Below are 14,442 nucleotides of genomic sequence, written 5' to 3' on the forward strand. Positions count from 1 at the left end.
GTGACAGCACAGCTTGTAACATTTGAAGAGGAACTGACTCGATCCAGCACTTTGCCACAAAATATTTGAGCTGACTAATGGAATAAAATGAAAAGTCAAATATAGCATAGCATTTTTATAATATTAACAAATGCATTATATCATACAGGCAAAGGAGCTAAAAGAAAGGTGAGACAAGAGAAATAATACAGAAGGAAAAGGGATGCAATTTACATATTATTAGTTCAATTTTTACATCAGGAAATAGTGTTAACGATCCTTAAGCTACATGTTATAATAACTTATATTTTCATTGTTTAATATTTTATGTGTGAGGGAGATTCAAAGCACCCTTGAAGTTTTATTTTGAAAACCACACACACTTCAGCGCATGGAATTTGGGGCTTTAAATGTAAGGAATCTGATCACACAGTTATTTCGATTTATTTTATTATAAACGCAATAATACTCAATCGAGCATATCTGGGTTATTCTGTGGGTTTCCCAGCTGGACCGTGGTTATTTTAAAATCCATAAATATGTTTTCAGGTTTTTTATTTTACTGGAATAAGTTTTCATGTTGGGAATGTCATTCAAACGTTTGCAGTCAAACATAAAATTATTTTTGATAACGACGCACAAGTGAGGTTAGATTTCTCCCCTCTCTCTGGCCATTTGACCACAGGCCGGATAATCTTATTATTTACAGCAGCCTGCAGCCCAAACACATGACAGGACATTCAACACTTGTGGCTACAAACACAGAGGAGTGTGTCTCTACGATCAGCCCGAGAACCTCACTGCTTCTCAGGCGTGTTGTTGACCAGAGGCCCGTACAGGCCCCCGGCATAGCCCTGCTCCTTGTGCAACATTGTCCTGTCCCGGATCAGGTCGCTAAAGGCGTAGTCCATGGGGGGTCTGAATCCCAGGGTGGGCATCAAGCCGGTGGTGGAGTAGGGTGTCATGAAAGCCAGTCCCCGGCTGTGCGCGGAGTACGCCAGCCGCAGCGGGTTCAGTCCCAGGTGGGTGCCCAGAGGATAGGTGCTGGGATCGGCTCCGAAGTGCGGGGCGTTTGGCTGCAGAGGGGAAAAGGCAGAGCGGTTGCTGAGCGTCATGGCGCCGGGTAACATGGGCCTGGTCGGGGCGGTTGTGGACGCAGAGGATGGCGGAGCCTGCTGCGCGTTTTGGAGCATCCTCTCCGCCGTCCACGTCTCCTCGCCCCCGGATTTGTTGGGGCCCTGAGCGCCGCTGTTGTTGAGAATCTGCTCGATGGCTTGCACCACGTCCTTCCCGCAGCCTTGCAGCACCAGCTCCAGCACGCTCCTCTTGTGGCTCGGGAACACCCGGGTCAGGATGTCGATGGCGTTCATGTGGCGGGAGGCCGCAGAGGACGGGGAGGGCTCCTGCTCGTCTTTGTCGGTCTCGGAGCCGGAGTCAGAGCCGAGGGAGCTGACGGAGCCGGGGGTTTCTCCTCCGTCTTTCAGAGGCTTGGAGACAGGAGAGCTGATGAAGGACTCGCTGTCTCCGTTCTCTGAACCGGAGCCTCCGTGCCGGCCGTCCGGGGATGAGATGCCCGGGGCAGAGTCACTCTCGGTGGAGGCCGGTTTCCCCGCAGCCTGCTGAGGGGTGGCGGAGCCGGAGAGCTGGCTCTTTGGGAACAGATCATACTTCTGGACACTGGAATCTGCGGACACAAAGAGAAGATCACAGTTTATAAGACAGGGGAGAAAATGTGCCAACTTCTGAATGAAACAGGGGAATAAAGTCAGCATCACACCAGTGTGTTCCTCTGTGTCAGGGAATGAAATCACAGTCACACGTGTTACTGCAGAAGTAGAAACATAAAACCACCACATAAATTCAACTACATTTGATCATAATAATAGACAAAATGCACTTTATTTAACTTTAACTATTTTGCGCAGATTTGTATCTAAACCTCGAACAAAGTCCGACTTCTCTTAAGTTACCAGGGATGCTCACGTTTGGTAATTATTATTCTTAAAGTCAGGTCAAGTCCGTGTTTTGTCCCACACAAAATCCTCGTGGTTTTGAAAGGCTAGACTGCTAAATAAGGTTTGAATGAACACAGGACTGTATTAGCCACCACACTCATGCGTAAAGCTGCTCCACTCACCTGAGTTACTCTCGCTGCTGACAGAACCAAACACTTCGTAGCTCGGTCGCGGAGGGATGATCCCGTTAGCTGCAGCCAGAGCTAGTCCCTCCGCCGTGCCGTAGAGCAACTGGAGCTCGCGCGCTTCGTTCTCCTCCTGCGCCTGCTGCCGCCTGAGCGCCACCTGCGCCGCCATGACGCGCTGCCGCTCGGCGATCAGCGTGCACTTTGCGCACATACAGTCCTTCCAGCGGCAGTAGCGCTTGTGGCCCTTGAGCGCAGACACCACGCCGTGGTTCCTACACCGGGCACACTTCGGGGTGCGTGGGTATTTGTCCGCGGCCCGCAGTAGAAGCGGAGGCCCGCGCAGCAGGTTACCGGCCATAGACACCGGGATGGAGGCTGCAGCGGCAGCTGCTGCCGCCCCAGGGTGGACTGATGAGGCGGAGGAGGCTGTGGGTAGCTCCGGTCTCAGATCCATACCCGTACTGCGCACTGATTTAAGTGAACTTTAAACAGTGAAGAGCGCGTTGTTCTAGGATATCTGTTTAAGATGATCTGAATGGAGAGGTTCACATCTGCACAGCGGTTAAGAACATCATTTGGCAACAGGTGAAGTTCACTACTGACGAGGTTGTGCTGCAAAAATACACTGACCGAAACTCTAAAAGAAAGTGTCAGAGGAGTCTGCAGAAGAAGAAAAAGACGAAGATACTGTGGGGTTTAGATCCGAGCAAAGCAGGAGCGAAGATCAGCGATCAGTCCTCCCCAACAGAAAGTTTCAAGTGTCCGACAGGAGCCGAGCTTGTTACTCGCCGTAGCCTGAGACACTAACTTCCTCCAGAGATTGTCAGTGGATACAGATCCCTCTCTCCCCTCTCTATTGTTGCTCCTACGTTTTCATTAGACAAATTTGACAACAATGTGGCGCCTGTCATTGGCCAAAGGGGGAAGGAGCGATCTGATTGGCCTGCCTCTTTTTTCAACTGTGTCCACCTGAATGCTTCTTCCAAATATCAAGTGTTAAGAATCTGAAGGGAGTTCCCAGAAAGCTAAAAATCGATGCTGTGTATTTCAAAAAAGATTTTTATAGTTTTAAAACAATAGCCTGGTTTATTTCATTTCTTCAGCTTTGTCAAAGAATGGCAGCAACGAAAAATTAAAGAAACTGTCCTAAACTTCAGGGAGATTTTCATTCCTTTTGGTAACTTGTCTTTATAAATAGCACTTTTGACTCAATTCTGCTGATGTGAGTGTTGTTTTGTCAAAACTCGACCTTAAAAATGATTTTCCTGTGAAATAGAGATGAAGCGTGACTGTAATCTCTTCAGCCTGGAAGGTGAGTATCATTTATTTTATTGATTGAAAAGAAGAAGAAGATTTGATCCGTCAGAGGAGAGTCTATATTTACAGAGAGAGTTATTGAGTGCACAAAGCGAAGCTGTCGAAGTGAAATGTTTAACCTGCTCTCTTCACTCAGCCAGAGGAAAACTACGGACTGTTTAACCCGCTACTGATTAACTCCAACTTCGTCTGCATGTCCTTAATTTTAAATTACCGGGAAAAAATAAATATATATACATATATGTACTTTAATTTTGCAATGTGGTTTTTCATCACTGGTTTACTCCTGTGTTTTTTTCCGCACAGAGCGCGTGCTTTATCTCTGCTGTAGTGACCTATGTATTGAGTCAGTTTAAATGACTCTGGAGGTATTTTAATTTTGATAGGGACTACTTTAAATGAGTTAAGGGAGGATGATTATATAAAGGACAGACATGGCATGTATGTGCATTAAAAAATAACTTTGAAATTAAATGTTTTGTAGAGTAATGTCAAAGTGGCGGACATCATAACAAGTATGAGCTTCCTTCACTTTATTTTATTTACTATCATTTTAATACGACATTTTTATGCACGTGTGTTTTTGTTTTGAGTTGCTCTATCTTTATTTTCCTCTGACTAGACTAAGGCGCAATGATGAGGAAAAGTTTATCAATTTATTTTTAATTTGTATTTTTGTGAATCTGTTTTATTAAATGTGTTTTTTAGCTTTTTGTGTAATTTTTACAATATGGCAATTTTAAATTAATTAGAAAAATAAAATTAAGACTACAACAGTAAATGATATATTAGGATAGTTTTTTATTCATTATCTTATGAAGGCTATTCACTGAGGACTTGTGTTTTTAGTACGCACAGGCCCACCTAGCATTAGGCTACTGCTCATTTATAATTTTTCTACTATAAATAATTTGGGTCAGCTCAGCTCTAAATGATTAATTCTAAACAATTAATAATTATAGCTAAAAGTAGAAGAAGAAAAAATATTTACACTTTTACTACTAATATTATTATCATTTTAGGCGATAAAAAATCTTGGTAAAATTGAATAAAAATACTTTTTTTTCATCCTGTTTGTTAGAAATTATCGCTCGTGTCAGACCAAAATTCTGGAGTAACAGAAAACTCTGCAACGACGGAAAGACTTGACTTTCATTTTTCTATCATTTTTCCCTCCGTACATAAATTCATTCCAGTTATCAGCGTGAAAAAAATGTGTGACAGCTACAACTAAAACGGACAAATCTTCACTGCTATAAAAAGTGTTTTATGCTAGCTGCTGTGTCACGCTGATATTAACAGCCTCACGTGAACACTTTGATTGCTTCCGGATTTTTGAGGAGTCCACGCGCGCGGAGCTACAAAAGGGCACCTCGCGCGAACCACCTGCTTCCTCACCTGTTCGCTCAGGAGAGAATTGACGCAGATATTTAAAATCAGATTAAAAAGTTATAGATGTGTTTGGAAATCAACAATTGTCGGTCCCTTTGAGGATGATAACAAGAGTCTTAGAAGAAGAAGAGGAGGAACAACAAGTTGAGTGTGATGAAGAAAAGAAATGGCTGCCTCTCTCTCTCTCTCTCTCTCGCTCTCTCTCTCAGGCTCATTGTTTACTTTCTGAATCACTGTAAGCAAATGCCATCTGTTTCCTTCGCCGCTGTCATCTGCACCTTAATTACCTAGCCAACAGGCTAATAGAGACGATATTAAAACTACATCTTTTTGACATTCAAAGTAATTATCTGCATGGGCTCGAGCTCAGTCAGAGGAGGAAAATTGCCCGCGTCCTGCGTGCGTAAAGTGATAGTAGCAAACTGCAGAGGAGGCCCAGCGCTTATTGGAGAGAGAGATTAGGCGTACCGTACTTTCACCTCAGGATGGATGAGTTTAAAATACAACAGCCTGTACTTCTCATTAGTCTGGCTGCTCAGCTTGTTCTGAGAATATTTTAAGAAAGGAAAAACTTTGGCTGATCTTAGCTCGCATCATTGAATTCCAGTGTTGATAAGAGTTTAATTAAAGTGACAATGAATTGGCCTGGTGAGTGTTCATCGAGCTCAGAGCAATAATAAAGATGTGTGTTGATTATGATCACATTTGATTTTATTTAGTGTCAACTTAAATTAACTTTGGCTCTAAGTTCATCCATTATCTTTTTGGCTAAGTCTTCAACAGAATTTCCATTTTAAAAAAAATATTGCATTATGACAGGGATTACGTTCTCTATTCTTCCTCGTGGACCAATTAAAAATGCCCCCCGCGCAATTAAAAGTGACTGTGCGCACTTCAAAAATCCAACATTCTTTTAACCACTTCATTAGGCCTATGCATAAAAAGCTTTCATTTCTTTGAAGGGAGGCTACAGACGAGTGGGTTTTTAACACCCTTTTAAGATGACAACAAAGACCATGCTTGACCCAACATATGTAGCAGCATGTTTCCGCTGCCCCCCGCACCCCGGCGCGGCTTTCTAGCGGCCTCTCCCACCGCCGCTGCCCCGCCTGCAGCCCGGCCTGGCCCGGATCCCCTCCCGCGCTCTCCCGCTGCAGCAGCCGGCTCCGGCACACAGAGGCAGAGGTTAGAGTAGCAGTTAGACAAGAGGCCGAGGAGAAAAGAAACGCACGGGGTGTTACACACAAGTATTTACACGCTTGATGGGCACACCGAGAAGGCCCGGGCTTATAGACAAGAGGCTCTTAACCTGCCACTTCACACCAGCTCCTCCACGCAGGGGGACACGGAGCAGGATAAAGGCATTCCTGCAAGGCCAGAGTCAGGGAAGCAGGAACACTGGAGCACGATTTTTACCGCGTATTGACACAAATATAATCAATGTTGTGATACAATAATAATGCACACAATTATTACTGGGAGGTCTGTTATTAAATAATATCGACATATAGCCTAGCTTAACGATGACGCTTGAGAATCCCTGATAGGGAATAATCTTTAACTAAGATTAAAAGAAGGAAGTAAATCCCACCTTTTCTAATTTAAATAAAATGTCTTAGTCGGTAGAACCCTGTGAGAGAGCGTTATCATATAATAACCTGTTACAGGATTATGCGGGTATTTTACGCACGGTCTTCTATGGTTTAATTTAGGAGACACTAAAGTCTCTATCAGGACAAATATGATTCCATTATTATGATTTTTTTCTGTGATCTATCTATAATGAGTATACCAGCCGCTAAAACAGCACTAGAATTAGAGAATGTAGGTAGGGAAGTCTCCAAACGTGCACGAGAAAGTGCAAGACATGGAATAGTCGCATAAGTCAGAAAGACGCACGGACAAGTGGGCTGATAGTCCAACACGAGTGTCTGTTTAAGGCCTTGACTGCAAACACTCGAGCTGAAGAGGCTGTCAAGCATCACTCTGCACGCGCTAGAATAACACTTATTGGTAAATGGGGGATCACCCTGCCATGGCGTATGAATATTTCAAAGATTTGAAGGGTCCCTCTCTGCCAAAGCTGTTGGCCAGCACTCAGACAATCTCCCTCTCTCTTTCTCTCTCTCTCTCTCTCACCCACACACACATAGAAAGAAGTACCGTTTTGTGCCCTCGAGCTAAGTTGGCAGGGATTATCTTTGTTTAATGAATGGGCTACAAGTGTTCATCAACACTCCGAGATTATTGGGCTCTCTCGCTCTCCCTATAGTGGCGTATAACTCCAGCCTCAGTGTGTGTGTGTGTGTGTGATTCAGAGCTACACACTGCAGCCAATTAAAACGCACTCTCCCCTACTCGATCCCTCCACATCTGCCTCCTTTTCTCCAGTAGCAGAAAAGAAGGAAGCGGATGAATAGGCGCTCATTGAGATCACAGATGGAGTATGGCTTTCTTTTTGCCCGAAATTTGAGAAACACCATTGTCCCCAATCAAAACTCAATGTGTTCGCCTACAATGGTGCCGGCTTTGAGCTCCGCCGCTTCAATTGGCCTTGTTTTTGAAACTTGAAGTGTTCAGCACAAAGACTTGGTCCTCCTAGCTGTCACCACCGCTCATAGGCTCACTGTGTGTAGGGAGAAAGAGAGAGAGAGAGAAAACACAATTAATATGAAGCTGTTATTGCTCCCCTTCACGCCACTGCACCCATTCAGGACCCCACTGGTCCATTATTGCTTTATCCCATGCGGCTTATAATCCGAATACCTCAGGTTTTTATAAAGCCACATGTGAGGTGTGACTGCAGAGGAACTTTTCTACAAATGGGCTGAGCAACAAGACGACGGAGGCCGAGAGTGATCATAAAATGTGTATAATCAATTCAAACCTAAGGACTATTTATCCTTATTGGTTTCAATATAAAAGTCTCTGATTTTTGAATGTCATTTGTGTATTCACTGATAGGCCAACATTTACAGACATCTACAAACTACATTAGACCAATAAAAGTCAAACGTTCACATTTGTGGCTTTACAATTGTTCTATATAGTGATTAGCAGGGTCTGAAGTTATCCTCATCTGTTATCAGGGTTCCTACACGCTTTTCAAAATAAAATGTAAGACTTTCTAAGAACTTTGTAAGAATTAATTTTCTGGATTAGGGGAAAGAAATATTTTGGTCATGAATGCCCGAATTTGATGATTTCTGTCAAATCTAATGCCTGTATTTTACCTGTATGTCATTAACTTATATTTTTCATAACCCATTTTCACAGGTGTACTAAGCTGATTCTGAACTACTTAAAAGCACACTAAATTCCCTGAATTCTAGAAAATAATTATGCAACAATTTGAGGGAGGAGATGATTAAAATCGTATAAGCTTGGCTAGTAAACAAATATTGGAAAAGAATATGTCCTAGTGAAAGTGCCTTCTAAAATTCTAGGCCTCCCACTAGTAAAAATCAGACTTTTTAAGGCCATATACTTCAAATGTACAAACTATTTAAGACTTTTCAAGGATCTGCAGAAACCCTGGTTATTGTGAAAGATCACCAAAAATAACCTGGAAATACTGAAATATTCAACTGGACATGCAACCTTAACACCTAAATCATTGGATTGATGGTTCAAAGGGTGAGTTTAATCCAAAAAATTCATAATCAAAAATCAAACTGCAACTGTCCTTCAAAAAGGCAATCCAAGACGCACTGTGGGGTTTCTATGTATGCCTTTATTTTACATGGCAAATACCTTTGTGTTCGGACAAAGACCCTGGTTGCAATGTGTCAACTATCTTTTAAAGTCTATTTTTCCATTTAAAATAAAGGCATTTTTATTACATAGGAAACCTATGATGGGAAACCAGTGGCCAAACGGGCCACATACAGCCCCTCTCCTCACTCACTGTGGTCTGCAAGTCAGTTTCAAAGATCAAGATATTGTAAACATGAAGAAAACAATAAAATGATCAAATCAGAAACACTTCTATAATCATCTTTGATGACTGGTGTTCGGCTCTTTGCAAGAATCTAGAGATGTAATTGGTTATAGTTCCTGCTGATGAAATCTTTTATACATATAATTAAATCAATTTGTATAACTGACTATATATGTTGGCGAAATATACTAAATTAACCAGTATTATGTTAAATATGTTGAAAAATCATCATTAATTCATTTTAGCTGATTAAATAAACATTTGAACTAAAAAAAAAAAAAACAAAAAAAAAACAAGTAGATCAGAGATTGTTATCTACAGGAACTTAGCTATTTGGCTTTCTCTTTCACATTACGGTCGGGAGCACAAAGAAAATGATTCACATTACTGCCAACATTTCTCATTTAATGGTAAAGTTGTGTCTTTAACACAACCTTGCAGGAAATCCAGAAAAAAGGGATTATATTTTTACCCTTGAAAAGTAGCTAGTCAATACTTAAGGTAAACTTTTAATAAATTACGTTTTAATTTTTAATTGAGTAGACTTAAAGACCAGTTATTCTACCGTAGTAAATTTTAATCTAGGTAAATATACCATTACTTCGGGACAATATTCTTGAACTCTTCCCAGCCATTAAAATACGATATAAATGTTTGTTTTATTGTCAGATGGGTTGCATTAAATAATCTAGCACTTAATGATTTTATTTCCATTTTATCATATGTTGTTAGTTATGCTTCAAAGGAATAGACCCCCTTCTCAGATGCAGACTGGGTTGTGTTTCACTGGAGAAGCTAAAAAATTATAAGAAAAAAAGTAAAGGCAAAAATATTTAAAATGTCAGGACTTTGACTGAAATGTATAAAAATAATTATAATGAAACATGATCTTTGAATTTAATCCATATTACATGAAGTAAACAGATAAAAAACAGGCAAGCAAATACAAAAATGCTTTTACATGGTTAAAGCTGGCTTAAAACCAAGTCTAATATTTGATTCTGCATAGAAGAACCAAAAGCCGGTCAGGAATCCGATTCAAAGATTTTAACCAAATAAAACTGTACTAACCCAAAGCTACTTTTTTCATACTTTCATACATATAATATTAACACTATGCCCACCTTTTTTTTCAGTTCTAACTCAAAAGACTTATTGGTAATTTGGAGTAAAAAGATTTAAAGCTTGATTGCATCCCAAGGGGGGACAAATTGCTTTCTTTCAATGTATGTTCAGTAACTGTAAAAGGAATTGAGCCAAAATATTTCAGACCTACAGGATCTGAAATCTATTTCAAAGCCAAACTTTTTTTTCTTTAAATAAAATTATCTACAAGGCTGCAAAGAAAATGTTTTTTGTTTTAAAGGAGCTAAAGACCAAAGTGTCCCCATGTCTATGGTGTCATTAACAAACAGTACTGTGAACAGAGAGAGACAGAGAGGCAGAGATGACCCTCCTTTTGTACCCACCCAACAGTTTAAGCTGTATAGATTCTGTTTCTTTGGGCCGGCCTGGTGTCTCTGAGAAAGTAAACTTGGGGTGACCCTCCAGGTTAGGCCAGTCTGGGATATGAGCAGAACGGGGATCCTGTGATTCAGGGAGCCGCCGCGCTCGCACATCTCAGCAGGTCCCACTTCAAAAGGAGGGAGGAGAGATCACTTGTGTCAGGAATTTTGTTCCCTCGCCAGTGAGCTGCATTCTTGACCCCGGCGGAGCTGGTTAAACATCACGGACCCTTTCCTCTTTTGTTGCCGGAGAATCAAGACAGCAACCTGATGTTGCCAGCGCTAAATCTGTGGCAGGGAGGCAGGCAGAGTAAGCCCATTAGCACACAGACACTTTCTCATCCTCCTGAGTCACATTAAAGGGCTGATGCTGATGAAGACATCCAGACTAAGTCAGACTTATGTGACAAGAAGACACAAGAAGATGGATGCATTCTCCCTGATTAAAAAGAAAAACATTGACAATTTCAAGCCAAAGTAAAGAAAATGAGCAATTTGAAGCTTTCATTGTGTAAATACTGAAATAATTATTAAGCATGTGGGATAAATTTTATGTTTCTCTTAGTTTTAAATAAATATTTCTTTGATAAACACGACACTATCTCCCCTGTATAGAAGGAAACATTTAATATTTAATTTTTCCTCTTTTCTTGTTTCCAGAAACAAGAAGTACTTATTTATCCAATGTTTTGATCAAATCTTGTTACACAACTGTCACTCCTCATTTCCCTCACACAGTTAAAACCTGATGACTTTCTCTTTGGTGAATAAAAAAACTGACGACAAGTCTGGTCAGGTATAATGGAGGAATATCATTAAGTCTCATTGACATTTCCGACCCTATCAGCATCATCAGCTGTGGAGACACAGAAGAACATGCCTGTGCACATTAAATTCAAAGATCTGCGTGATAGAAACTGTAATCTCACACCTGAGTGGAGCTGCACTATGTTCACTGTTCCCCTGAGGACAAGCACACATGATGCACCTGTCCTGTCTGCTGCATAAACGCATAGCCGTCTTCATGCTCACTGAGCTGCACGCCCCGCTCCGACCTCGCCCTTGCCTCGAGATGCACGTGTCTGTGCGGCCAGCAAATGCTGTGAATAACTTAATGATCAATCTGTGGAGAAAAAGAGAGCTCCAAGTGTCACTGGTCAAAATGAAGAACTCTCCAATGACTCTCAGAGTCTACAGTTCAGAGGCATTTGTACTGGATGATTCTGGGGGAAAAAAATGGCAACTCTTTTAAATTACTGTTTAAACATTTATGAAGATATAGCAGGCCAAAAATGCACCTTTCCCTCAAAGATTTCTATTCATATTGACCATAGAGTATGGAAAAAAAATATGAGAACATGGAATACTGTACTCGAAAGATATAATTTTAGCATAAATTCAGGAAGAGGAAGGAAGACAGTGTCAATGAGCACATTTGCTAATTTCAGGAGTCATTACAGCTTCAAGATAACCAGAACAGGGAAAAGTACATGGCTATTGTACAAAAGTTATTCTGGTTAAAATGAGCTAAAATATAAGTAAAATTACTGGCCTAAAAACTACTCAAGTAAAAATTAAAAGTATTTAATTTAAAGTTTACTCCACATACTGAGTAGCTACTGAGGAGTTGTAAAACATGATCTTTCCCTAGTGGCAAGAACAACAAGAGAACAGATCTCCAACCAGGTTGTTCTGGTGAAGTCACACCTAATAAAATTCAATACACAGCAAAATTGACAGTATTAATTAAACTCATATTAAGATGAATTTAACACTTTAAAAGTGTCTATATTGGTCCACTACATATAGTTAAACTACATTGTCTAAAGTTTAAATATTTTACAATATGACAGAGCTGCAGTAACTCGGCAAGAACAAACCAGAGAGTCAACCTTATGGCAAGGCAATGCATACAGATGAAGAATACACACTATGTGTCCTTTAGGAATGCCTCACACAGGAGCCTTTAAATTAGTGGATAACTTCACTCATGGTGCAAATGTGTCTCATATAAAAAAAAGACAAAAAAAAAAAAAAAAACAAGAGAAACATGAGAAAACAAACCCCAGCAGGGATCACTGAACAACAGGCAACATCCAAACACAACTAAACACATCTAAACACTCTGCCCAAGGGCATGATGGGAAACTCCACCAGATTTGAAATCATCATGGGCAGAGCTTGGATCAGCTGACTCTTTACAGAGTTGAACTAACACTGGTGGATCAACATTGTTGAATAACTCCAACATTGAGGACCATTTTACTCAGACAAAATTTACAATTTGGGAGTTAAAATAAGTAGCTGCATTTCAATTACCCTTAGAAATGCGCAGAACCTAAATAGCACAATAAAAAACTGGTAATGGAAACACTGGAATTTCTCAAATATTGCTACAAAGTTTTTAGGCTCTCATAAGGAGGTTTTTCAGATGTTTCAATATAGAAATATATCACAAAAGTGCAATGGAAGTACTTCTTCCTCATTTACAAGTCATAGGACGTAACATACGGTGTCATGTGACCAGTTCACCACAAGGCAACATGGCAAGGTACAGCAAGTTTTCTTGACATCATACTTATTCCCTTATAACTGTCATGGCAACCGCTGTAGATATAATCATAACCTTACAACACACAAAAGGTTTTGAGCGTCCAGCTTCCTTGCAGCGGAGTCTCACAAGACGAGATTTTATGAGAATTGTAAGGCTCATGCCCAAAACTGCCTTCAACGGAAACACATTCAAAGTGCAATGTACCTAGTCGAAATTTAAGAAATATCACTTTTATTTTGCGAAAACTGAAATGGAAACCCAGCTAATTACAAAATGTTTAACTCTGAGATAGCAACACTTAAGTTTTTGCTGCTGTTTGCTATGTGCCACTGTGTACTCAACAGAGGAGGAGAATGTACAAGAGAATTGTACTTAAGTAAAAGAACAGTTACTCTGGTTTGAACAAGCTTAAGAAGTAAAAGTACTGATTTTATAATGTACTCAAAAAAGTACAAGTACCCCAGAAATACTCAATTACAGTAATTTGAGTAAATGTACAACAGGCAACATCTAAACACTGCGCAAGGACATTACGGACAACTCTGCTCACACAACCCCCAGATTTTAAATTGCAGTTGGTGGAGCTTAGATCAATTAGCTCTTTACAGAGCTACACTCACGCTGGTGGAGTGAGTTCAGCTCTGTTCAGCTACTCTGGTTAAAGCTCACTCAAGTATAAGTCAAAGTATTGATTTAAAAATGTACTCAAAAAGGACTCCAAAAAGCTACTCAATTACAGTAATCTGAGTAAATGTAATAAGTTACTTTCCAAATACCTGAACTTTCTTCTTTTCTGTCCTCTTGATGCCATAGCTGTGACACTGTTTTATCCATCAGCCATCTGCAAACTTCACGTTGTTGTTTGCCCCCTGTGGATCTCAAAGAAGACTTCAAATTAAGAGCGGATTCCAGAGATCTTAAAAAAAATTAGCACTTTGCTTAACTGTTATCCAGTAGATTAAGTTTTTTTTTAATTACTTTCAAGGCCTTGTTGTCAAGATTGGGGGGTGATTTGGGGGTGATAGAAAATTTAAATTCAACAATAAAAACAGATTTGTAGTTCTTCATTGTCCCTAGAATTCTTGATTTCCTCTAGTTATAAATACTATTAAGAAAAGGATACTGAATATATTTGTGATTAGTGCTCTCATGCCTGTTTTAGTAGCTAAATATCATCAATAGTCACAGAGAGTCAGACGAATGTGGGAATTTATCCTGTAGTGTTTTCCGTCTCACCTTCAGTGCCTTCAGCGCCTTCAGCAACATCTCCTGTCTGGTCAGAAACAGGGAAGCGCGGCTGGCTGAGCACGTTAGCTTGACTCATTCCTCGCGTGAGAAACAAGACGGCCACAGACAAACTGCCAAACAAACTCTCACACTCCTGGATGTTTGTGTCATATACTCATACTGTGGATCACATAATCAGTGCTTTTAAAAGCACATCTACAAAGAAAAGCACCTGACCTTATAAAACATTTGGTTTTCCAAAAATAAATAGCACGCTATTTCATGGCAGCTCTCACACAAAGAATCATGAATTAATTGTCTATTTCACCCAGAAGGATTAGCAGGAAGCTCACAGAACTCCCATTTGAAACTATACTAACTCAAA

General features: G+C 40.5%; 1 protein-coding gene across 1 annotated transcript; it reads right to left on the bottom strand.

Moving 5' to 3' along the window:
• Nucleotides 1-776: 776 nt before the first annotated feature.
• On the bottom strand, nt 777-2,641 carry dmrta2 (DMRT-like family A2). Its single transcript, XM_041792024.1, has 2 exons — nt 2,108-2,641; nt 777-1,663 (listed from the first exon to the last, which is right to left on the bottom strand). The coding sequence occupies exons 1-2, from the start codon at nt 2,574-2,576 to the stop codon at nt 777-779; spliced, it is 1,356 nt and encodes a 451-aa protein (XP_041647958.1). The 5' UTR covers nt 2,577-2,641.
• Nucleotides 2,642-14,442: the final 11,801 nt, after the last annotated feature.

The sequence above is a fragment of the Cheilinus undulatus genome, linkage group 7, assembly GCF_018320785.1.
Source record: "Cheilinus undulatus linkage group 7, ASM1832078v1, whole genome shotgun sequence".
Taxonomy (NCBI): Eukaryota; Metazoa; Chordata; class Actinopteri; order Labriformes; family Labridae; genus Cheilinus; species Cheilinus undulatus.